Source organism: Gallus gallus, chromosome 17 (assembly GCF_016699485.2).
Source record: "Gallus gallus isolate bGalGal1 chromosome 17, bGalGal1.mat.broiler.GRCg7b, whole genome shotgun sequence".
NCBI classification, from domain to species: Eukaryota; Metazoa; Chordata; class Aves; order Galliformes; family Phasianidae; genus Gallus; species Gallus gallus.
Window position 1 is genome coordinate 9312439 of NC_052548.1, and position 25192 is coordinate 9337630.

At 48.5% G+C, this 25192-nt stretch overlaps 3 protein-coding genes across 8 annotated transcripts in view; 1 reads left to right on the forward strand and 2 right to left on the reverse strand.

Annotated features, from left to right (window-relative positions):
• On the reverse strand, positions 1–2021 carry NDUFA8 (NADH:ubiquinone oxidoreductase subunit A8). 2 transcript variants are annotated; one of them, NM_001277655.2, is made up of 4 exons: positions 1872–1951; positions 1631–1794; positions 695–860; positions 1–255 (listed from the first exon to the last, which is right to left on the reverse strand). In NM_001277655.2, exons 1-4 carry the CDS (start codon positions 1920–1922, stop codon positions 118–120), a joined length of 519 nt encoding a protein of 172 aa, NP_001264584.1. In that variant the 5' UTR covers positions 1923–1951; the 3' UTR covers positions 1–117. The 2 variants fall into 2 exon arrangements, with proteins under 2 accessions (NP_001264584.1, NP_001264585.1); NM_001277656.2 differs by having other exon boundaries at positions 3–255; positions 1652–1794; positions 1872–2021.
• On the forward strand, positions 1910–15423 carry MORN5 (MORN repeat containing 5). Of its 5 annotated transcripts, none has more exons than XM_001235418.7 (6): positions 1910–2143; positions 2214–2361; positions 2438–2549; positions 3012–3143; positions 14117–14228; positions 15239–15423. In XM_001235418.7, the coding sequence occupies exons 1-5, from the start codon at positions 1998–2000 to the stop codon at positions 14194–14196; spliced, it is 618 nt and encodes a 205-aa protein (XP_001235419.6). In that variant the 5' UTR covers positions 1910–1997; the 3' UTR covers positions 14197–14228; positions 15239–15423. The 5 variants fall into 5 exon arrangements, with proteins under 5 accessions (XP_001235419.6, XP_046757793.1, XP_040505061.2 ...); XM_046901837.1 differs by having other exon boundaries at positions 2457–2549; XM_040649127.2 differs by lacking the exons at positions 14117–14228; positions 15239–15423 and adding an exon at positions 5959–14103.
• The window catches only part of LHX6 (LIM homeobox 6), a 14239-nt gene continuing 3849 nt past the window's right edge, over positions 14803–25192 (reverse strand). The window contains exons 5-10 of the mRNA XM_015279838.4: positions 23253–23473; positions 21173–21273; positions 21001–21096; positions 20005–20179; positions 19541–19644; positions 14803–18380 (exon numbers count right to left, since the gene is read on the reverse strand). Of these exons, the coding sequence (XP_015135324.1) occupies positions 18360–18380; positions 19541–19644; positions 20005–20179; positions 21001–21096; positions 21173–21273; positions 23253–23473 (718 nt within the window). The 3' untranslated portion in view covers positions 14803–18359. The remainder of the gene's footprint in view (positions 18381–19540; positions 19645–20004; positions 20180–21000; positions 21097–21172; positions 21274–23252; positions 23474–25192) is intronic.

Consider the following 25192-nt stretch of genomic DNA (forward strand, 5'->3'; position numbering starts at 1 on the left):
TCACGTAACTTTTTTTCTTTAATCATGAAAGTTAACATTATACTCAACGTGTATTGGACAGTTTACAATTGCAACCAACGTATCTTTGCATTTTAGTTATGGCACCGTCTGCCCATGTTACCACGTCCAGAAAAAAAGCCTACTGCCAAACAGAGAAGGCTTCAGCTCTCCTTCAACAGGTGGATTGGGCTCTGGCCTAGGTCTAGAATGATAGACATTCTCAGGCATAGGTCGGTCTGTCTTCACTTTTGTGACCTATAAAGAAAAAGTAAAGAATTATGCAACTTCTTGTAGCGTTTAACAGAAAAGCTAGGTTAAGGGAAGCACCACTAGACAACACTAAGGACACAGCATGGATTGGATGAGAGACTCCTATCTTCAGCGTTTAAAAAAAAAATAGTGGGCATTTTATACATAGCTATGTCACAGTTCTAGAAATGTATAAGCTTCACTGCTAAAGGGTCTCTGCATTAGATAAAAGTAAATTAAGTGGAGAAGTATGAGCAAAGTGCAGGTCTTCCAGGCATGCTAGAGAATTCTGAGTCTTGAGTTCTCATAAAGTCTACAAGCTTCCAGTGTTGAGTTCAGATATCACCTTCTAAGATAGGAGAAAAGTTTGACACCAGGTCTGGAAAAATGTACATAGGAAGGAAAAGAGGAATCTGATTACCTAGTCAGAAAGGCAGACAGTTACCTTAGAGAGCTGTCCCAGATCAGGTCTCACCCAGCCCAACTTCTCTAGCACACAGTTATCAAATACTGCCTGCTGCTTTCGGCATCGACGGAGCTCCTGCAAGTTGCTATAGTCAATGCACGTCCAGTATTCAGTAAATGGCTCTGCACAATGCACCTTAATCTTCCTGCAAGACATTGCAGAAAGAAAATTGTTGGCAAGTGGTATAGAGTTAATGTTTTCCTCTCTTACCCATTCAAACCTCAATTTCCAAATTTTCCTAGTTGTCATTCCTTATACCCACCTAAGGCTGTCAGAAGTCAGTATCTGAAGCACCATTAAACAGAACCTAGTGCCAGCATCACAGAAGTTTGCACTGCTGTGGCTACAAGTAGGGATAGCAGCAACTTCACCAGTATGTGGAGAGTGTTCTTGCGAAGCAGATGGACACAGCTCCCCCAGACGTGATGCTCCTTTTATTAACTAACATAGCATACATCACAGTGTTCTACTAACTCCCAACTACTTCCATGTCTTCAGCTCAGAAAGGAGGGAGGCTTTGATTACTGCCCACTACAAGAGGATATGCTCTGAGCAAGTGGTGTCAGCTGCTCTGCAGGCAGCCAAAGAACACGGCACTGACACTGACACGTCCATCCCCCCGTACTTTTGTCACAAGAGGTCAATTCTGAAGCTACCAGAGTTTTTAGTGTGCACATGAAACAGGTGACAACATGGAATTTCAGCTTCTTTCCCAGATTTCATAACATATCTTTAAGCAGCACGGCACTCTGCAGCAGAGCGTGAAAGGACAAGGTCAACTTTAAATAAACAGATAAAACAAAAGGCACAACGCTTCCCCCGCGGGCTGTGCCCCCTCTCAGTGGCACTGCCTCTGTCTCCAACAGCTCAGGACGGCTTCAGAAGCGCTGTGAGCCCTCCGCCCCACCCGCTGACCTGAAGAAGTCGAGCGCGCACTGGTTGACCTGGCGGCCCTCCCGCAGGCACTTCCGCGGGTCCTTCTCCTCCCAGCGGCACAGCATGAACTCCTTGTTGGGCCGGTCGCACTGCGAGCCGTAGTGGTGGGCCGCGGCCTTCAGCACGGCCGAGCTGACCGTTACCTGCAGCGAGACAAAGCGGCAATAGGAGCGGCCGCCCCAGCAGCGCCCGGAGGGCCCGAGACCGGCCCCTCACTCACCTCCTGCACGTCGAGCTCCTCCAGGGAGGGCACCTGCACAGTGCCGGGCATGGCGGCGCCGCTCTCCTTGAGCTCCCCTCAGCGCCCGCCCGCCAGCGCGCATGCGCCGCCGCCCGGGGTGGAGGAATGCGCATGCGGCGGTACGGCGAGGGGCGGGGCGTTGCGTGCCCGCGGCTCTCTCCGGGCGGCGGTGTTGCCATGGCGACCGCGCCGCGCAGCGCCGCCATGGAGGTGACGGGCAGCCGCTTCTGCGGCAGCACCGAGCGCGGCAGGTGGGCCCGGCGGGAGCAGTCGGGACGGCGGGGGGAGAGAGCCGCCCCAACCGCCCCTGTTCTCCCGCAGGATGGAGGGATGGGGCTCCTACACGCTGCCCACCGGCACCGAGTACCTCGGCGAGCTGCGGGACGGCGCGTTCCACGGGCGGGGCGCGCTGCTGTTCCCCGGCGGCGGCACGTTCCGGGCGGTGTGGCACCGCGGGGTGCCCGCGGAGGTACGGCGGGCGGTACCGGGGGTCGCGGCCCGGGAGCTGCCGGCTCTCACCGGGCACCCCGGGACGTGCCTTGCAGGGGAAGTTCACTTTTGCAGACGGCCTCGAATACGCGGCTGAAAGGTGGGATTACTGCGACGGCTACGACAGGAGGTTCTACACCGAGATCTGCTCGGGGCTCAGACCCGCAGGTACCGACGTGCGGGGCCGCCCCGCACCGCCCGGCACGAGGAGGCGGGGCCGCCCGGCAGCGACACCGCGCAGAGGCCGTTACTTCACGTGCAGAGCGTGCGGTGGGAGGGCGCGCAGCCATCCCGGGGGAACCGAAACGGACCTTTTGTCCGGCCCGTACTGCACACGAGACGTTCCTGGCGCTGCTGCGCTCGGCGGGGGCCGCCTTTGCCGTGCCGGCTGAGTCGCACACCGCGGGGAAACGGGCCGTATGTTCCTACCCCGTCCTTCCCGTGCATTTCTCCGTTTTCTCCATCGGCAAAATTGCCAGAACGTTTTATAAAACTGGCTGTAAAGAGACGATGTTTTTATGGCAAACGCCAGGGAGATGTAATACTTCTTAGTTATTTTGATCACAAATGCAGGGGGGGAAAAAAGGCCAAAATAAAGCAAATCCTTTGTGGTGGTTGTTTCCAATTCAGGCATTTCTCAGCTCACCAATCTGGATCCTCCCCGAAAAATCCCAGAAGGATGTTATGACTGCGGTGATGGGTTCTATAATCCTAACACCAGAACTGTCACTGACTACGAGCTGAGGTTCCTGAGAAATGCAGGTACGGGAGCTCCTTTGGCGCTGCAGGCCTCAGTAAGGCACCTGCTGCGTCTTTTAGGGCGGGTGGTTACAGCGGAGACTTTCGAAAGTGATTTGGTTGTTATCACCGAGCTAAAATGTCTCTTAGATCTTTATTCTTATCAGCCATTCACGTTTCCCCAGAGCTGTGTAGATCACACTTGGTAGAATTACAGTGAGAGAACTGTATTCCCATTGAGTGACTTAATCTCAGGAAAGCCTTCAGTCTCCTCCGTTATGAGCTGAAGGAAAGGAATGGCAGTGAGGTGTGCAGCGTTCCTCCTCACAGCCGTGCTGTGACCCAGCAAAGAGCTCCAGCATCTGCTTCTCTTCAAGTGTGAGAACGGCCCGTTTTACTGAAGCAGGCTTTGGGGCTGATACGTTGCTAAACAGAAAACTGTCTCGTCACATTCGAGAGCTGTGTTTTGAGACGAATCTGGCAAAGACCGGGGCCTCGTGGATCAGTCCCCACATTAATAAACCTTGATGAAAATCAGTTCTCATCAAGTCAAAAGGGAAACTTGATAAATAAATACAAACAGAAGAACCCTCAATGGCTTACACCAGGGTAACTCCAAAAGATAATCTGACCTGAACCAACTGCTTTGTGTTCTGGTCATTTAAACTCTATCACCCTTTTCAGTACAGATATATATACATTTTAACAAAAATGCTTTTCAAAGGAATCACCCCCCTTTTTTTTCTTTTCTTTTCCAAATGTCCAAATCACAACTCCCAGTGTTTCTGGAGGACAGAACGCTGCATTTTCAGCGTGCCACAGTTGAACAATTTTGTTGCTTGGAAACTCCATTTTTCAGAAATTTCACTATTTGTTGAAAAAAAATTCTGCTCAGCTCTACTTTCAAGAGCTTTTGTGTGCACTGTGATATCAGAGGAGGGAAGCGAAGGGGGGAAGCTAAATGAATTGGAGATACCATCTGCTATAAAATATACCCTATGATACATGGCCTGTTTTATAAACGTTGAATAAAAACTGATCTAGATTATTACAAATGGCATCGATCCAAAATACTGGAATGCAGTGGGCCTACTGATGAGGAAGATAAGCAACATGCTTTCCAAAAACACAGGAACCTACACAGATTAGTACAGGAGGGAACGCCTTGGAATTCAATTTATTGTTTTTTAATCTGTTCTTTGAACTCATTGTCCTTGATGACAATTATCTCAAACCCTACAAATTATATCAATCAATATTCGCTGGCCGGAGCGGCGCAGCGTGCGGTCTGACAGCGTTGCTGGAGATGTGCTTTGTGTGACCATTCCCCTGCGAACCCGGGACACAAAGTTAATCTTGTTGATGTGAGCGTGAAGAAGGAATGTGTCATGTAGGCCAGACCCTTCCTCTTAAGAACATGAACACAATTGAAAAACCCAGCACTTGTTCAACATCAGAGGAACTCTTTCTGCCCCAGGAGAGATGATTCAGGGCACAAGGCCACTGTAGTTAAAAAAAAAAAAAAAAATTAAAAAAGCCCAGCTGTAAGCAGAAGAAACTGAGGAAGAGGCTGGAATGACAGGGAACAGATCCAGAATTACTCCATTATAGGTTGGGCAGGAAGGAGCAGGAAAACCTCCAGGCTTCCAGCCAAGTCTTGAAAGCATCAAAAGCAGATGGTAGGAAGCATTCAGGAAGTTCTTACAACAGCTTGACAGGTTTACCAAAACGACACTATCTTCCTCAGGTCTGGAAGCAGGCATAAAGAATACTCCAGTTCTCACCTTTCACCCTGGCCCTATTATGAAGCAATTTCTGATTGTTTCTCAGCCATTTGGGAAACAGAGCAAGGAAGCATACTGCCTTGGCACTGACTTTCCTGCCAAACTGGCAGCATCCAGCTATCATTCCAAAAGACTGGAAAAAAAAAATAGTCTCCATTTACAATTACAGTTTGCTTCCACCACTTCTTTGTCAAGATGAGTGTTCGTAGAGTACCGTAGAGACTCCTATTAAATTTGGCAAGCTTTGCATTTCACTAGCACGGAGGTCTGATCCTCATTTACTTAAAGAGCTCTTAAAGCAGAGCAAAGGCCCATCATGAAGATATAATCAGGCCCAGAGAATGAAATGACAGCAACAGTTTTGTTATACTTTTTCTCTAGCAAAGTTTTCCAAATTCCCGTTGCAGTCTTGCAGTTGTTACTCCATCCCCAAACCTCTGTTTCCTTGGGGATGCTCAAATTTCTCTCAATTCTTCATACGCTCTTCAGTCTTTTTTTTTTTTTCTAGTATTGCGAAGTACACAAAATGGGACACATAAATAAGAATAATAATACTGGTTTGTAAGGAGATATGCTGTTTATTTTGAATAGGCACTGGGACTGGACTCCTGTTTCAGTCAGAGTATTCTTTCTTTTTTTTTTTTCCCTCCCAGAAATTGGTCTCCTGGCACCTTTGTAAGAGAGTTTAGTCAACAGAAAGATGGGAGGATTTCCCAATTTTTCAGGGGAAAGTAGGAAATATATGATGTTCTGTTTAATGCAAAGCAGGTTGGTAAAAGAAATGATTCAAGTTTTAGGGTCCCCAAATATTCAAGAGGCCCATCATTTTCAAAGAGAAAATACTGTCAGAAGTAGAAATCTTGTTCTCCTCAGGAAAGCATGATAGGAGATTGCCTGGGTCACCTCTCTTCTGATGAAAAGCAAAGATACTTCTGATGAAAATTGCCCTGTTTCTCCTGCAGCTCTTCTGATGCTGGGTTAAATAGTATGAAACACACTTTTGCTCTTTGCAATATGAGAAAAATTGTGCTTCTACTTTTGTGTTCCATTTTCAGGTTAAATCAGTATGAGAACGGTGTGTAGGGTGGTAGCTTTCTGCACTGCAGTCAGTGTTACCTGAAATATGTGCATCTCTTCGTATGAGATCAAGAACAGGAAGACACAAAGCCTGCCTTTATGCTATAATTCAGCCAGGTAACTGCATTCACATGCATGTTACTAAGAGCAGGATTAGGCCCAGAAAGCCAAGGCAAGTGCCCATTAAGAGAAGAGGTTTCGGTGCTGCTGCAGTCCCAAGCCAGCCAGCAATCAGCCTAGGATTTCTACAGGCCTGAAAGTCTCATAGAAAGCAGCAGGAAAAGACCTGCTGCTTAAGGAGTCATTAGAGGCTGAAAAGATCAAGACTCAAGGATATTATTTTATTCTAGTTTTAACAAGGCTGGTTTTAGACCATCCAGTTTTCCTTGGTTTTGAGGCTGACCCAACTCCATAGGCAAGTTTGAGAACACCTTTTAATTCTAAGCCTTAGTAATCATGGACTTAGAGTTACCTCACACCATTAATGTGGGATGAAGGTTCTCAAGCTTGGTCTGAAAGGACTTAAAAGCAATTTTTTTTGAAAGTCAGCAAAGATGGTTCATCCATATGAGGCTTATCCAAGTATGTAAATCCATGAGATAGATCTGCTACTCATAGGCTTCTTCGACTGAAATCTCTGATGCAACTTGCACCAAGTGCTGCCTGAGAAATGGAGACTTGTGTGAAAAACGTGAAACAGCCATAACCACTCAGTAATTACACAGGGTAATATTTCTGTACCTACCCTCATGCACCCCAAATACACACAGATGTGTGCGTGCTCTTTCTCATAAACTACTGGAGAATTGGGTGTAGGGTGAGGACCTGGCAGTTTTTCAGGCCTGGAGTATTTCTGGAGAAAAGACAGCAAGTTTAACTTAGAGTTGACTGCGGTGCAGGGGAAAAAAGGAAAAAAGAAAAAGAAAAAAAATAAAAAGAAGACTGCAGTTGGAGATCATGCACTGATCTTTCTTCCCTGTTCTTCTTTGAAATCACCTATTCTGATGATGGAGGGAGTAGATGAGCACTCTGGTTCCAGGCTAGTCCCCAGTCACTGCCTAAGAATGTAGGAGCTCTTTTGGCAGATGCCCCTATTGCTGAGCAGAGGAAAGCCCCAGCAACACACGTACACGGGATGCAGTATTTTTGTTCGAATGAATTTAGCTTCCCATCGATTTAAATGTCTACTTACAACGCAGGACCATTTAATCTTTTGTACATTTGTTTCTTTTTTATTTGACTTAAGACACTGAATTTAGATGAGGTTTAGTTCCTACATATTGAAACTCTTAAAAGCTCTTCAAATAATTGTTCTTTGGATACTTGTTAAGCTAAAGAAATCAGTTTTGATCGGCAGTAAAAGTTCATGCTATTTTAAGTGCAATGCTATAGCTATTTTCTGTTGTATATTTAATCATTTTGAATTATATGTCATGTAAAAGATTTTAGCTCTGGGGCATTTGCCAGATGGCTGATTCTGCATTTCACACAACAAAAGAAATAATGTTTGTGTAAAGCTCTTAAAAATAGTTGGTAATCAGAATATTCTACAACGAATAGGATCCAGACCTGTTTGAAAAAAAAGAAAAAAGCGCACAGAAAAAACAGCTTTTGCAGAAATTAATTTAGAGAATTTGGTCTCTACCTCTGAGCTCTGAACAAAACAAATGATGTCCATTATTTGCTGATTTTTTTTTTTAACATTTGATAAGTTAACTGAATTGTAAATTTTATGTATTTTTATGTTAAATGGCAATTATTGCAATCCATTGATCTTTTCCCTTTGCTTTGGCTGACAAACTTATTTCTGAAAAAAGGAATTTGTAAAATAGAGAGCCTATGCTGCTCTGCATTTACAGCCGTAGAGCATATGAATACGAGAAGCCCTTTGCTTTCCTTGCAACAACCAAAGCTCACATCCTTTCTGCATTCTCCCCTGACTACTGCTGACTCCTCTTTCTGGCCTCTTTTATTCAAATTCCTCCGAAATACCTTTGCAAAAAGTAGCTTTGTCTCTCTGCCACGGATCTCAGCTTGCTTTCCTTACCCACAACACTCCACACAAGTCCATACAAATTCACCTTTTGGTCTTGTCTCCCCCACCTCTGTATACCTTTTTCCCTTACAGCTGGTCCCAGGGCAGTTTTTCTGCTCACGTTGGTATAAATCCTCCATTTTCTAGTACATACTTTCCTGGCTCATTACTTCTGTAATACTCAGAAGACTTGAAAAATATTATGCTGAGAGGAAGGTTAGAGATTTTGCTGCAGCTCTTTAACCTGGATCTCCAAATCTCTTGTCTACTTGTTCCTGCAGACCTAAGTAATGCTCAGTGCTCAACAAGTAAGTTGTTTAGGGACCCAAACATTAGAAGTCAGAGATCATTTGAATGCCATTGCAGAATGCATATTTATTATGTCTTTCTCAGTATCAAAGTCTGTTCAGGTGATGGACGTAGTTGGAGCCCACTCATCCATTTAACCAAGAAAATATTTTTATATTAAACTTGGCTTAAGTGCTTAAATACATATAGATTAAATATAAACCATGTTGGTTCATACTACAACCAGCAATGATAATACTAATAGTGGCATCATGACACAAGTTACTACAGCAATTTCAGTAGCTGTAGCTTTTGCAGATATGCCATTCCTTGTGGTTTGCTGGTCTTAAAATACTTATCGTCTTGGAAACTGTGAAAGTTTCAGTTCCAAACAGTGGCATGCCAAGAAAAACAACATTGTTTGTGTGCTAGCCATCCCATTGTGAACCCATTAGACAGGTTATTCACAAGTCCTATAGGCACTTACATCCAGCTATACTGCTCACGTGCAAACAGGTTTTACAAGAGATGGAAAGTTCATTTTTGGGCCATTTTGGAATTACAGTAATTAAATGTAAATGGAAGGGTGAGAATTTGTGGGTGGAAGCAAAGGTTAATTGAAACCATGTTTTCATTTTCTTGCCAGCCTTGATGTTGGTGAGGTCAGGCGCAGTAAGGAAAGCGGTGCTAGGGACCCAGAGGGGCAGTGGAAATGAAAGGGGTGTGCCAGGCAGAATCCATGGCTGAGATGCTATCACACACAACTGTGATTGTGCAGTGGAAGAACACGATAAACTGCACTGCGGGTGACGGGAGGAGTCAGGCATGCAAAAGAATTAACTGATATTGTTGTTTACAACAGTCTATGTGTGCTTGGCCCTCTACAAACAGAGAGGAAACTCAGCTCTAGTTCAAGGATGGCCTATTGTAAACATGTGCTGTGATAAACCCTGCTCATGGGAAGCTGCTTGGACACCTGGCTGTGTCTCACAGCCACAGGCGTGTGCTCTGGGGTGTGTTGGAGCGTTAGCCCTTGATGGAGGGACACCTTGGGGCACAACTGCTCTCTCCTGGCTCTTATGTCTTCTAATGGCAGCAAGAGCAAGCAGAGAGAGGATGCACACTCACACCTGGTCCCACCCCTCCAATGTGCAGAGGTGAGAACCAAGGATCTGAATTTTGGCACACATCAAGCCTCTGGTGTAGACAGAGCCCTTAAGACACCAGAGCCATGTGCAGCTGCACAGTGCAGCATGAAGACCAAACGCAAAGGTACAAAAGGTTTTTGAGATGGACAGTTAGCTCTTCCCCTGTGTAAGCCACCACATTCCAATTTCAGTGTGGTGCATTGTTCTATGTACCCCCAGGTGGTTTCCTGAGAAAGCTCAACTTAGAGAGCAAATCCTGAAGCCTACAAGATGATGCTGCTGTTTGCTGGCAGCTACATATCATGGCTTACAGAGCCTGAAGACATCTCTCACAGCTGAAGTTTCCATAAACAACACAGAAAAGCAATAACTAGAAGCAAATCATTCTAAACTTTGCAATACACATTTAACATAGGAAGGTTAAATACACCTAAATTACAGTGTAATTTCAAGTCATCCTTTAGAAGCACCCTGAAGCAAGCCCTGACTTTTCAGCTTTTTCTAATCACGCTTCTGAGAGAAACATGGAGTGTGTAGCTGGGGAAGTCACTCCTGCCCCTACCACACTACTTTTAGACTGAACACGGAAAAGTAGGTAAATGGTTCAATCACATCCACTGACTGAGCTCACCATGGAATCCATCTTACAGCATTTTTGGCAGAATTTACTGTCACACGGACCTTCCCCTAAATTCACTCAAAACAAGGAAGAGACCTGTAAAGCAGTAATTGTTAAGAAGGACGAATACAAGAGGTGCTACTTACAGAAGCAAAGTAGGACCAACAGGCTCAGCTGGGTCTTAGTTATGTAAAAATGCTCCATCACAACTGATGCACAGGCACCGCAATCACAGCAGATCCCTATGCCTTACACCCAGTCAGTGTTCCAGTGGGGACAGACACTGCTTTGGGGATTGGTCATGCAGGTGGCTACCAGGATTGGCTCCATATGCTCTGAGTCTGCTTAATGAAAACAGCTTGAATTAATTACTTAAATTAAAAAGGAGCAGTCTCAGGTTGGGCTGGCTGAGGATCTGGCCCACAGTATTCAAAATCTATGTTGTGGGTTACAGAAAACTGATCTTATTTTTGATTGAGACATAAGGAAATAATTCATGATATTCAGCCAGTAGTTACATGCATTCTAGCAGCTCATCCATTAACATCTAACTTTATCTCTCTCTGCTTCAAGATTTCAATTCAATGCCATGATAGCAGTCATTGTATTTCACTAACTTCGGGGTAAATAACTTGTTGATGTTTACCAACTGCACAGAGATACAGCAGATCACTGTAACCTTTTCAGCCAAATCTTTCTTCTTTACCTTCAAATTTAAACATCAGTCCTGTTTCAGCAAAGTGTGTTCCAAGTGTGCATTCTGCTGAGGAAAAGCTAAAAAAAAAGGATAAACTTGTACAGATAAATATGCTGACATGAAATTCAGCACACAACATGGAGAACCCCACACCACCTAATTGTGCACAGGGTGATAATTTACCACTGATTAAAGAGTTTGTATTTTTTTCAGATCTTTTTTAAAGGGAAAATTACTTCTGAAGGTGAAGATGTGCTTAGACAATCATATTAACATATTCAAACAATTGTAATTTGCAAAATAGTAATTACAACTCACTATCTGGTAGCATTAATCAAACTTCAAGGTTTAATTCCATTTTAAATATTGATGAAATGTGATTCTCCAATCTAACCCTGGTGTTGCAGGGTTATGGAAGCAGCCAGTGACAGAAAAAGAGGAACGTGTAGTTAACAAGCAGCTGCCACAAAGAAGGATCGGCATCTGTGATTTAAATTGTTAGCTGCACAGTCAGGTAGAGTGTAAAAAGGGTAGTCAAGAGGCTGTTAAGTCCATTGCTGCCAATTACTAACAATCAGGGAGGAGCTTTAAGACTTGTTCAGTACAATAAACCCAGTTTGTCTTGTTTCAGGGGTTACTACTGAAGAGGTTGCAGCTGCACTGATTCAAATAGCCCTAAAACTACAGTAATTATCAACCAGTCTTCTTTAGTGTAGCAAAAGTATGTTTTACCATAGCTTAACTCTTTACATTCTAATATTTCTCTGCCTCTTCTCCCATAGCTGGCCCCAGAGCCATTCTGATGTCTGCTTTTGTGGTTCTAGCTGTGCTGGATCAGTGCTTTCCTTTCCCCTTACCTACACCGAGGAGCTCTCTTGGGTTGGATGGCACTGCTAGGATTTGCTTTAGAATATTTTCTTTAATATTAAGTCATTACACCTATTATTCATTTTCATACACAAAGTTGAAATCCATAGAGCTCCTTCAGTTTTTGCAGCTGATTATTTTAATTTGCACGGGATCCGATCACTGCATAAACATTGTGAGGCTGGGGAGGCTGAAGGCACAGCACAGTCTGCCCGTGTAATGAGAACAGTGCAGAAGGAAGCTAGGCAAACCACGGCTGTGCTGGAAACACAAAGCCAGGTGTAGCATCTGCCTTTCTCAGTGCCTGTAGCCTCAATGCTGTTACGTGACCACAACAGATTTCTCACTAGGAAGGTGGGCTGATTATTTCTAGCACTCAAGTGAACCACTTACATCATTACCCAAATATGAGCTAGATAGCGGTGATGTGTAGCATGTTTAAGGTTTGTTTATTCCTTCACCATGACAGAAATAGACAAAGTTTCATTTCTATGCCATTACCACAAGCTCAGACAAAGTATTTTTTTTAGTCAGGGAGATCCCAGCTAAAACCACAGCTACCCGCACTGGACAATGTCTGTCATAGCCTGGGCTCACGTGATCGCCTCATTACAGAGCTGGAACACCTAGTGCATAGAACAAAAGCCAGCACGTTGATTACGGCTTTGATGTTTTTAAGAAAGCTGAAGGACCACATTTGCATTCCTGCTGCAGCCCGCAATGGAAGCTCTGCCCCTGTCAGGATTGTGTGGTCTGTGAGTGATGTTCAGCGCTCATCTTTTTAATGTCCCTTTTAGCATATTTTCCAGGATTTATTTTCTCCTAATTTATGTCTGAATAGGAAATATGCCATTAATAGGGTCAGTCAGGATCAGCAGCCCTTCGTCAGAGAGCAGCCGCTGTGCAAGGAGCAGAGAGCAGGGAAACCGCTTGGGGAAACATCCCAAGATCCACACACCTTCCTGAGCGGGGTGGTCAGAGGAGTGCTGCCCTTCAGACAAAGGATGAATGCTTTGGCACATGTTTTACTTCAGCCTGCTTTGATCAGGATGCCAGCAGAGCTCCCTGGGAGCAGCACCTTGTGAGACTTGCACTCAGCTCACGTGAACAGAAAGGAGAAAAAGGAGGGGGGGACAGCATGGAAAGGGAAAAAGGGAAAAGGGGAAAGAAAGGAAAGGAGCAAAGCTGAGCATTCAAAACCCACTAAACAGTGAGATTTAGCTACATGCTTGAAGACTCTTGTACACAAACCTAATTGGTCACACACCCTTCTGTGAACGTTCACTTCTTAGATTAGCACAGCTCACTCCTTTCACATTTCAAATGCTACTATATCACTTTAACCCAAAGGTACAAGGCCCCAGTCAGAGGTTTCCATGAGCATTTGACTCCTTCCAAGGAACAGGCTTCATCCTTGGTCTGTTCTGCCCTCGCCAAGCAGGGCTCTCAGCTGTGGAGGAGGTAGGATCCTGTGCTACACCAAGAAATGTTCTCAGCCCCAGCACCACAGCCCCTCTGCCCCCTCCTAGGAGCCATCTCTGCTTCTAGGTAATAAGGGCTGCTATAAAACCCTTAACACTGAGGTGAGAAGCACACAGCACCATGAGAATTTGTTAAGACAATGGTAAATGCAAGCAGCAGCTCTAATGTATTTAATTTATATACAAATAAATACAGCTATTGTATTTTCCTTTTTTTTCCAAGGCTTCTTGGTCTACTGCACAGATCTGTTTTCCCCCAAACAAACACAGAAAATGCTGTAGAACAGTTTTTGGAGACAAGGCTGTTGAAGTCCCTGGAATTAAGATCCCACAGCTTACATTTGCCAAGTTGTTTGTTCATAATCATAGACAAAATTTCTATTCAACCTTTGCAGGACAGCCGTTTTTTTCCTACATCGTCCTTCCACACTGTTATGCTCTGAGAATATGGCAGACGTGAATCCTAACAAGGAACACGAGGTGGTGTGAGATATCTCAGCACTACATCAGTTTAGCGACACCCAGCACAACGCACATTTCAGAAACAGCACCATCAGAACAACTGGAAGAGAGGAACCCAGGCTCTGACTGTTGATTTTTCTTTGCCTTCGCTTTTCATAAACTGACAAGCAACACGGACACAATATTAAAAAATGTGTATCTTCATTTCTGATCTTTTCAACATAGTTCCTGCACGTGGCCATAAAAAAATCAATACATATTAATACACGTGTTGTGTAAATCTCAGCTCCACCCAAGTTACCCTTACCAAACAGCTGAGTAATGAGAATCATTACCGCAGAGCCCATATCCGCACTGACACATTCCAACACAACAGCACACGACCTTTTTGAGAAACAAAAATACGTTCTGAGAGGTGCCCATGGCTCAGAGTGGGGTTTGTTCTCAAAGGAAAAATGGTTGGTTTGAGCAGGGCCCTGGTAATTCAAAGAGCAGACATGGAATGGTGACGTTTGGCCGTCTCTTTCTCTCCCTCTCAGACGATGAGGAGCACGAGTGGATCACCCGGACCTGCCGCAAGGCTGAGGACGGAGCACCGGGGCAGAAACCCGGCCCATGAAAACTGGTCCTGCTACACAGCAATATTCCAAAGTAGGTGACCTGATTGACAATGAGACTAATTTGTCACTGGGTCTGACACCACCCTTCCCCTCTACAGGAATATAATCTTTTTGTCATCTTTGTCAGCATAAACAAAAGTGGAAATAATCACTTAATCAGTCATGCTGAGAAAAAAAGCCATGAAAGAGAGCAGACTGCTCTCACAGCAACGCTCCTGAGAGGTGTGTGGTGCAGCACATACACACGTTATTAAGCCTGAAAACAATCTGTTAAAAAGAATGCCTCAGATTCGGTGTTGAAGTCATTCAAATCCATCTTAATCAACATTATTTTCCCAGATTTTAGTTAGCTGTCCTGGTGAATTCCTTTCCTCTCTTTTTGCTCAGTACTTTGATATTGATTGATCATTGTAATAATGTACACCAGAGGTATTCTTTAATGACTGGTTTGCTAACTAGGAAATTATATCCATTTACTACGAACATTTGTTGAACTCTCCTGAAGCCGGAGTCTAACAAAGTAATAAGAGGAGAGCTGGGTGGGTTGCTGCTTGATTAGTAAGCCAGAAAGTATTTAAAAAATAAAATAAAATGGAATTACATCATTTTCTGGATGTAAGTGCCAGCACTTCTACTTGCATTAACTTTATTTATTACACAAATAAGACATTTACAAAGCACAACATTAAAAGTATGTAACAAAACAGACATCGGTTTTACAAAAAAGTGCTTACAATTTAGTTTTAATTTTTAAAATAAATATTAGTCTTGACTGTCCACTCGTTCAGAGAATTTTTAACCATTGTAGCCAAGACATGCATAATTGCAACATGCTACAACAAAATGATTGGCTGATGAAACAAAACCGATGTGTCTATAGTTGGCATCCTACAGATGTATCACTGATAGCAGTGCAGGATTGAGTCCCGCTCCCCGTCAACCAGTGAGTTGTGTAAGCACCTTTAGCTGGGCATTGGGGTTAACCAGCATGAGCCAAAATAAAAAAGAACTGGTAATAATTGTAAACCGTTCCTCTTTCAGACCCTCACCGTATTTAGTTACCTTATTCAACTCGAGTGAAAAGCCTTTCGCTGCCTGTCTACGCTGCATTTTTGTCTGCAGAAGTTTTTGGGAATAGCAACTGCAGAAGTTTGTTACGTGGAGTCTGCACTGCTGCACCAGAACCCATTTGGCAATTACTGAATAAACTAAGAAAATGAGAATGATTTTACTTTATTTTTTGCTTTTAATCTACAGACAGGAGATGAATGCAAATGACCTGAGATAAGGTTTGGTTCAGTGGCAACAGTCAGCGTGAAATAGATCGTGAAACAATGTATTGAATAAATTAGAGGATTTCTTACATTCTTGGTACAGTTGAGTATTTTCCATACACATAATTAGCTCTAAAACTGCACAAGCTGAATTGCTTCCAGTTTTTGCAAACAATTTGGGCTTAATATAAACAGAGCCTGATTTCTGAATTAGCAAAGCTGCTCCTGGCTACCTGGGGGAAGCTGCCCTCGGCCCGTGCTGCACAGCGACCCTCCCCGCCTGCCCCAGCCCACATCACAGCCGCTCCCGACAGCGGTGTCCATCACAGACCTCGGATGTACAGTACGACTCACAAGTGGTTTGCGATCGGTAACTCAGCTGATAGTTAGCAGATACGTATTTAACAGCCTCCCTTTCATGGCACTGCTGAGACAGAAGATAAATACAAGAGACCGCTTTCTCCCTCAACAAAACAGTTGTGGGAACCTCAAGTACTGCGGCCCGTCAGGTCACGTCACAGCCTGAGGTCTCTCCCTCAGCCTCACGTTGGATGGCCACCCATTCGCTTACAGCTCTAATTCCACAGCAAAACAATCACTCGAACGCCCAAGCTCAAATGGAGGAGGAGTGGGGCCCTGGTGACCCCCGAACCAGCAGCTCTCCCGGCTGTGCTGTGCACACACAGTGACGTGCAGCCTCACAGCTGCAGGAAGCAGAGAGCTCTGCTCACAGCCCATGGAGGTGTGCTGGGCCTGTGCTCACCCCAGTGGACAGGGAGAAGGGACACAAACGCCAGCACCCTGGGGCTGCTCCTGCACAGAGATGCTGGGGAGCAGTGCCTCCTGCCAGGCCATGCACAGGGGTGTGTTTGGGCACTCCCTGGGAGTGGATATTCACATGTCAGATGGTGACAATAACACTTCGTGGACCTAATTTCCTCTCTCCTTCCAAATGTTATTTCAGACTGAGGATAGATCTGCTAGCTGCTGGCTGCAATTAGAACACTGGCCTAGCTGTCCAAATATTACAGCACTCTCTCTTTTACATACATACACACACACGCGCACAGAGGTGTGTGTATGTATTTGTTTCAAGATATCGACGTGTGCTGGTGTTCAGCTATTTCTCCAACTGGGAGCCCTTGGTGCCCGCCCAGCAGATGCAGTGTGACTGCTGAGAGCACCGTGCGGGTGCCACCAGCTCACCACGCGGGGCTGATGCTGGAGATTAATCTCCAGAGAGAAAAACACGAGTATCTACGGCTCGAATTAAAAACAAGTTACATAACTGGTAGATTCCTGTCTTCTGCTCCTCAGGCACAGCTCAGTCACGTTACGCACTGACTGTGGCTCATCACAGGCTTTCACATTCTCGGAAATGCTGCCTCCTGAAAGTTAGCAGCAAGGCAGACTCATGCGTTCCCGTGGAGAGGGGCTTTGTTAGCGACCTGCTCTTGGCTCAGTGCAAGCTGAGAAGGGCTGGCAAATGCTAGCTGTTTACTTTTTGTTATTACCATCAATGAAGTATCATTTCAGAGCTTTTTTCCTGATCTGCGGCCAGACGGCCGAGTACTTCCTTTGTTGTTGCCATGAGACTGCCCCAAGGGTGAGCCCCACACGCCTGCTCCTCTGTGTACAGCCAGTCAGGATCATGCCTCCATCCAGGGACCTGGCAGGAGCGGCTGCTGTGCTCTGGTAAGGGGTAGGGGTGAGCAGGAGCTGCCAGGTGGAGGAACACGCATCGCCTCGCTGCCTGCCAGCCTCACTGATGGCAGCACTTTTCCTGGCTGCTCCCCGGTCCCTCCCTGCTCTTCTCACTAACTGAGCCCGGTGCCGGGCCCCTCTCCTGGGGTCCACGCCAGAGCAAGTCATTTCTACACATCTACTGGTGAGCTTCCCTTAAGGATTTCTCAGTCCCAGTGTATGGAGCATCTAAGAGTTTGGTGTAGGTACATTCACAAATCACCCATTTGTCACCCAACATGACTCAAAGGAAATAAAGTAGCTTGTTAATAAAGAATGAGAATAATAATAAAAAAAAAGATTTGGCAAATGGCTGTGAGAGGAGAGAGACAGTCGGTGCTCTGAGAATAAGTCAGCAATTAAAACCTTCAGAGTGCCAAGCCTGGCTCTGCCACCGACCAGCCCTACCGCTCCTTTCGGTTCGGGACATCTCCATATCCCCTCCTATAAAATGGGGGGAACGCTAAGATTTACTTACCTTACAGAGTGATCAAAGGACATGTGATTCTAAAGCACTTTGAGGAGGAAGAAAAACTGCCTATTTCCAGCTGGCATCGTGTTTTCCACTTAGTGGAGTCACAGCTACCTGTGACTTTGGCTCAGGAGTCCTCCGTGTACACTGAGTTGCTGAGCCAGAGCCCATTTCAAGTCTCACACATGCAAGTGTAAATAAGGAGGGATGTCCGGGAACCAACAGTGCTTCACTGGTGCAAAAAGAGAATCAGGCCAAACCGCGTAAATTCCTCCTTTCTTTATATTCGTGGGTGATCATCCAACCCCCCATGACTCAGCATGTACTGATGTGTTCGTATTCCCACAGCAGGGGAGCAAGGTTTGTAAGCACAGCAGAGTCACTCATTTGGGCTGTGTCTGGCATTGTCTTGGAGAGACTCACTGTCATTCTACAAGTCCACAAGAAACAAGTGAAAAATGCAACTCTGCACTCGACACACACATACACAGAGTGTTGCTGGAGAAATAAGAGCGGATGTTAGATGCTGGTCAATGGGAATAACCGAGAACGCCGAATCTGAGTTTCTCCTGCATGACTGAGAACAGTTGCCTTGGGCTGGACACTGCATTTCAGCGGCTGAGGGGCAGTGGTGCTGGGAGCGCCATGGGTAGGCGAGGAAGAGCTTGTGGAGTCAGTACTGAAAGAGGATGACCTGGGGGAGAAACAGGAACCGAGTGTTAGTTGCTTCCAAAGACAAGCGGCCCTCACGGCAGAAATGGGATCTCGGGGAGCAGCCAGGCAGCACGCGCCCAGCTGAAGCAGGGCTGCCACCCTCCCTGGGGGACGAGCTCTTTCTCAGCCATTTTTGTCCCCAGTCCTGCTCCTACAACAGAGCCCGCAGGCAACGCAGGTTTCTGGAATTCACCATGGAAGGAATTGTTTGGAAAAGGAATTTGGAAGGCAGCTCTATGTCCTGAGAACCCAGTCCTGCAACATCTGCAAGCAAGCAATAGCATTTAAGTCACAGGAGCTAGCTGCTGCTGTGGAGTTTCTTTGAATGACGGCCTCAGAACTACCTAACACGTCTGAAAACTCTCCAGTTTCTGCGGTGATAAAGTCATGATAAAATGACAGCACTTTGACCAAGCAGTAACCTTGCTGTGCCCCTGCCTCTGCTTCTCAAAACAGAGCTCAATAATCTCTGGTTGCTGCACTGAATAGAGAAAGAGATGCTGAGAACTTCTAAAAGATGAAAGCTCAAATGAGTAAGAGCTGCCAAAGGCTCAGCATTTCCTCAGAATGAAACCACTTAAATTGGGATCCCAATAATGTATACGCCAGTTCAGAAGCCTTGCCCCCACATCAGCACTGTGTTAGAATGGACAGATGCTGAGGGACTCAACAGCAAAATATCAATATGCAATATTGTTTCGTAGCCAGACATTGTGAAATAACATTCCGATTCATGATACGGTAACAGCCAGTTGTTATTTTTTGAGCAATTCTGGAATTCCCAAGAAATGAACCTTTCCTGTTAACTCATGGAAGGCTGCACAGGCCGAGCGCCGGCAGCGCGGTGGCAGCGCTGGGGGAAGGGAGAACCAGGCACAGGGGAGCTCAGGCAGGAGGACACGAGACCCCAGAGCATCCCAGCACACCACAACACCAGGGAGCATTCAGCACAGAACACACTGGTGCCATTTACCAACAGTCATTCTAAGGCCGCCAAAATGAAGGAAACACAGTTGAGAGCCGGCAGCTGCCAGATCACAGAGTGCTGCTCACAGGAGCGCGGGATGGCACTGACATTACACAAAAACTATTGCTACGGAAGGAGGTCGGCCCCAAAGCAGCAGCAAGCACCAGAATTACCTTCTCACCCCTATTTGATAGCGGTCCTTCCATGTCTGCTTTGAGGTGCACTGGAGGAGCCGTGTAGGGAAGTCTACAGTGCACTTGTCCACACTGTACCTGACCTGTGGAGGAGAAAGGCCTCAGCCCTGTGCCCACAGCCAGCCCACAGTACAGCCTGGCCGGGGGGACTCTAAGGGGACACCACCAGGCTGGGGCTCGTCAGGGCCCAGACCCACTGGAGGGGGGGGGGGGCCGTGAGGGCGAGGAGAAGCTTTGAGGGCTCACAGAGCCCAGGTGCTCCGTCCTGCTCACCCTTCTGCTGTAACACCGCTCGCAGGCGGTCCGTCATGGCCTGGGGGTGTGAAACACCCGGCCCTGAGCGGGCCGCTCGCCATGACAGAGCCCGGGAGGGCCAGCGGCGGTAACGCCCAGGAGCTCTGTGGGGCCAAGCTGTGCCCCCCCGCCCCCAGCCCCGCACTCACTCTCAATGTATCCATGCAGCGTCACCATGCGGGCCCTCTCCGGGCTGCTGAAGGGCGAATAGTGGATGTCCTCGGCGAGGGAGGAGGGGATGCGGGGCGGGGGAGGCCCCGAGGGCGGCACCGTGTGCTGGGGAGTGTGTTTTTTATGGCGGGCTCGGCAGTTTTGGAACCAAACCTGCAACGAAAGCAGCGAACGCTGAGGGAGGGCAGGGGGCTGAGCTGTGCTCATGCACAGGGAGCCATCACCTCCCACAGGGACCCATCACCCCTCACACACAGACCCACCACTGAGGAGTCACAAAAGGAACCGTGTGTGGAAATGCCCACACAAATACCAGGACAGCATCGCTGGTCCCACAGCGTTCCGTTACAGCTGAGAAATGCCGGTGCTGCAGGACACAGCCCTGCTCCGTCCCACCGGCAGCCATGACTGTGTCTCACTGCTCTTAATTAAAGCAGTGGTTGGGGGATTACGCCCCAGAACTAAAACACGAGTGGAGGTTTTTCCATGATCGTGGTGTTTTCTTTCTCGTGCTTTTATTTCTGAAGGAAAACTGGGAGTGAAATCCTTCCACGAGTCACAGCTCAGAGCAGTGCCCTGAGGCCACACAACGGCCACAGCAAGGAAACAGCCACAAGCATTTGACAAATCGCTTCCTGCTCAAAGCACCTCCAAAAAACAGCCCATGAGGAATCGCCCTGCACGTGGGCTACTTGATCCCTTGCTGAATGAAGAGTCTCAATAACTGAGGCCTTAGCCAGGTTTTTACACGTTAGAAACTGAAATGTGTCTTTGGTAAAACAACTCTGGATGGTGCCCACACTTTGCCTTCATCCCACACCTGCATCCCAAACCCCGTGTCCCACATCTGCATCCCATACCTGCATCTCACACCTGTATCCTACATGCTGCATCCCACACGCTGCATCCACCTGCATCCCATGCCTGCATCCCACACACTGCATCCTGCATGCTCGCCCACGGCCGCCCCTCACCTGAATGACTCTCCGACTCAGCCCCGTCATGTCTGCGAGTTTCTGAAGCGTTTGTGCATCGGGGTTGTTGTCCTGAGCAAACTGTGCCTGCATGACCTGGTGGGTGGCAAGGAGAGGGCTCAGGTTGTGGCTGACACCGCAGACCCTCCCAGCCCTGGCCCAGCCCCGCTACCTGCAGCTGCTCAGCGGTGAAGGAGGTGCGGGCCCTTTTGGCTGGCTTTGGCTGGCTGTCCTGCTCTGAGGGCACGGCCCCCTCCAGTGTGATCCCATTGCCTGTGAAAGAAAAGCCCAGTGAGGTCAGAGCAAGGAGCAGAAAAGCAGCAATGTTGTGGAAGATGTGGGGAATTATGGATGGGGAAAGGGCAGTGGGAAGATGGATTCTGAGGTCAGTAAAGGAAAGCACTGACATCCTGCCAGCCCCGGCTCATGGTCACCACTTGGCTGCATCCCCCAGAAAGCAGCCCAGAGGAGCCCTGCCTGCTGCTGGGCACACCAGGACCCACACCATGCCTCATCCCCATTGTCTCCATCACCTGCCTCATTTCAACAGGCTCCTTGCTCTTTTCCCTGGCCCCAAATTTCCCTGACCTCCTCCTGGGCCCTGAGGCAGTAACAACAGAAGCAACCCCTTCCCTACGGCACCAGTCTGCATGGTACCACTGCCCAGGGCAGCAGCCGTTCTGGAGGGAGAGGTGCTGAGGCAAGCCTGGCTGTGCTCACACAGCCATGGAGCCACTGCGGGAGAGGCCAAAGCCAGGGCCAGGGCCAGGGCCCCCACCCCACACTGGGGTCCGCAGTGGAGCCCATGCACTGCCCAGAGAAGTGATGGATGAGAGAGGGTGCACGCACGGGGCTGGCGCTCGCCCCGCTCCCAGGATGCGCCTGCACACCACGGTGTTTGCTCTGCAAGCTGGACAGGGCTGTGATTGTCTTGGCTGGAGTTGAAGGACTTTCTCATATAGTTTGACTTGTTCTTTTAGGATGATGAATGGGACTCTGACTTCAGCAACATCTGTTTATTTTTCTTGTGTGTAAAACCTCATGTGCAGAAGAAATTGCTGGGTAATTACTGGAGAGGGAAAAACGCGTGGCCCTTTAACTCTGCAGCAGCACTGCTCCCCAGAGCCTTCCCATCCCCTCCTCCAGCCGAGGGGCACAGGGAGGTGGGCACCTGCCTGGGGACACTCAGCCCCTGTCCTGGCACCACCACGGCCACTTCTGCAACACAAACCCCAGCCCTTGGGCAGGACCGGGGCACTGCAGGACCCTGCAGACAGATCCAGCCACAGCTGCAGCCCGACAGCCCCATGCTTCCCCCAGACCCACAGCCCCTCCATGCATGCGCTATGCCCTTCACACCAGCCAGCCACTGGAGCCTCCCAGCCCAACAGGGCACACAGTTTCCATCCTCTTACCCAAATGCTGTAAACAGAAACACTGATTATTTTCATGTCAGGTTGTTAATCGCTTCCACATGCTGCACAGGCTGGGACGTGGCATTGGCCTCCCCACACCCGTGAAGCACTACTGAGTGGCACACAGGCAGGAGCTGCACTCCCAGTGCCAGAGGGTCCCTAGGCACTTCCCTTGGCAGTTCCGCAGCTGCACAGTATCTCGGTGGCAGTGTCCCTGCAATCTAGCTGAGCACCAGAGAAGCAGGCAGGCCCTCTGCAGCTCTAATCCTCGCCTTGCCACACAGCCAGCCACAGCCTGAGAATGTGGGGCAGGTTCCTCTCTGGCCCAGCCCAGTAGTAACATGATATGGCATGGCCTCACAAACCCTCCAAAGCCACTTTGTTCTGAGCACCCACTCAGCCGCTGCCCCGCAGCCATGACACTGCATGACCTCATGGCACCGGCGGCAGTGGGATACATTTGGAAACATGAAGGCCACTTGCAGCGCATCCCTGGGTGGGCAGAGCCAGTGGAAAATGATGGGAAGGGTTTGTCCACCCGCCAGGTTTCCCACCTTCTAGATTTATGACTCACAGCCTCCAAATCCCCATGGCTTTCTGACCTGCCACATGCGGCAGCGAGGCACAGCGGTGCGGTGGAAGCAGGGCTGGGGCCATGCTCAGCACTGCCCTCAGCACACGGCTCTGCCGCAGGACCCGTGCATGCCCAGTGCAGGAGCAGCTGCTCTGCAGGCACCATCCTACTCTCCATGCATGGAAACAGCCCTGGCCCCTCACCATGTGCAGCGATATCCCCCACACAGTACCTGGGCCAAGGGCTGTGTCGTGGCCACGTACCATTTTCTGCTGCCCGCTTGAGGTTCTCTATCATGGTGTCGTAGTGGATCCGGCACAGCACCTTTTCCTCCACCAAGCCGAACTCCTCGCCCGTGGAGAGCTGCCTCTTGCAGGAGAAGCAGGCAAAGCAGGCCAGGTGGTAGGCATTGCCGCGCGCCCGCCGCACCCAATCACTGGCGTAGATCTGCCGGCCGCAGCGGGCACATTTGGTACCGAAGCGGCTGCGGGAGGAGAGGACACAGCGTGAGGGTGGGCAGCAGCCCCTGAAGCCCCCGAGCCCCCCGAGCCCACATGGAGAAAGGGCGGCAGCGAGACCGCCCCGGAGCTGCTCCCAGGCAGGGACCTCCAGCACAGGGCGCAGCCGAGGGCTGAGCTGTGTGAGCAAGCGCTGAGGTCACGCAGTGCAGTGAATCAGCCTCCAAGTTCACAGGCTTTTTATTTTGATAACAGGCAGTGTGACACTCAGATGGAAATTCTGTTAAAGCTGTTTTTCCCCTACTGCAATAAATCAAAACATGTGTTTTCTCCTAACATGTACAGACGTATGCATCTGCTCTTTCCTCCTACAAGGAGGTCTCCTCGCAGTGAGAAGATGATGACTGTGCTCAGGTTTATTTATGCTGGGAAGTACTGCAGCAGAATGAGGAGGCACCGATGCCACTCCATCCCCACACACCGGCGGCCGTGCCTCACATCTCAGCACTGTGCTGCCGGCAGCTCCCTGGGCACAGCCACCCTCAGCCTCTGCTAACACGGGTGGGTGCTCACGTTCAAGTTTTATTACTGTTAAAATAAATAAACACACGGAGCAGCAAGCAGTGGGAAGAGGCAAGCATCTCCTCCAGCACCGCAGAGCTGATGCTGGCCCCGACACAACCCCGATCTCAGCCACTGCGTGTCCCGCACATCCCGGCACGGCCACAGCACCACAGGGCTCACAAATGGCCCCACAGCCCTCAGCCCCATCCCGGCTCTGGAAGCCGCAGACGCTGCTACCATCCTCAGCCCCAAAAGCTCAAGCGTTTCCTTCCAACAAAGGCAGAGAACACTGAGCGGAGCACACCGAGCACTGCAACGCCGCGAGGCTGCCAACACGGGCACAGCCACCACAGCTCCAAGCATAAGGTGCAGGGCATACTGCAACGTGCAGCACACTGTGTCCCCCAGCACACCACAATCCTCAGCACACCACAACCCCCAGCACACCACACCCAGCACACCGTGACTCCCGGCACACCGACATGCAGCGCACCACAACCAGCCCCGCAGCAGGAGCACAGCCGTGCCATCCCACTGCCCCACATGCAGCACATGGGCCTGGGGAGATGCTGCCAGGCTGTCCTGCACTGCAGTTGGTAACCACCGAACTACTGGGGAGGAAGAGAAAGATTTCAATGTTTCAGCCTGACCATCGCTGTCCAAAAAAAAACCAAAACCAACCCAAAAAACCTGAACCAACAAAAAAAGGCTGCTTAAAGAGGACATTTCTGAGCTGAAATTATACAGAGACTTAGCTAAGAGACTTCGCTAATTTACTTCAGATGGGAACATTGTAAACTGACTTTGTGCCAGCTCGTTTATATAAACGCACAAACAAAAGAACTGTATTAATTTTTTATTTAGAAGTAGAAATCGTTCCTGTAAGTCGAATTACTTTGAACAATGCGCTATATAAACAGTCGTGTTTGCTGAACGCTCTCAGACGAGGGGGCAGGCTCAGAGGAACTAATAACACGTGGTAGTCGCCTCTCCCCACTTCCATAACTCCCTGCTCCGAGCGGGCAATGCAGTGTGCTGGGACAGGCACAGCCCCGTGCTGCTACTGGAGAGGGTGGCTCAGAAATGAGACCGACCGCAGCCCCTGCAATGCACCGCGCTGCTCCTGATGCCGGGCAGTGAGAGCCCAGCGAGCCCCGCACACTCAGCGGCCGCAGGGCACA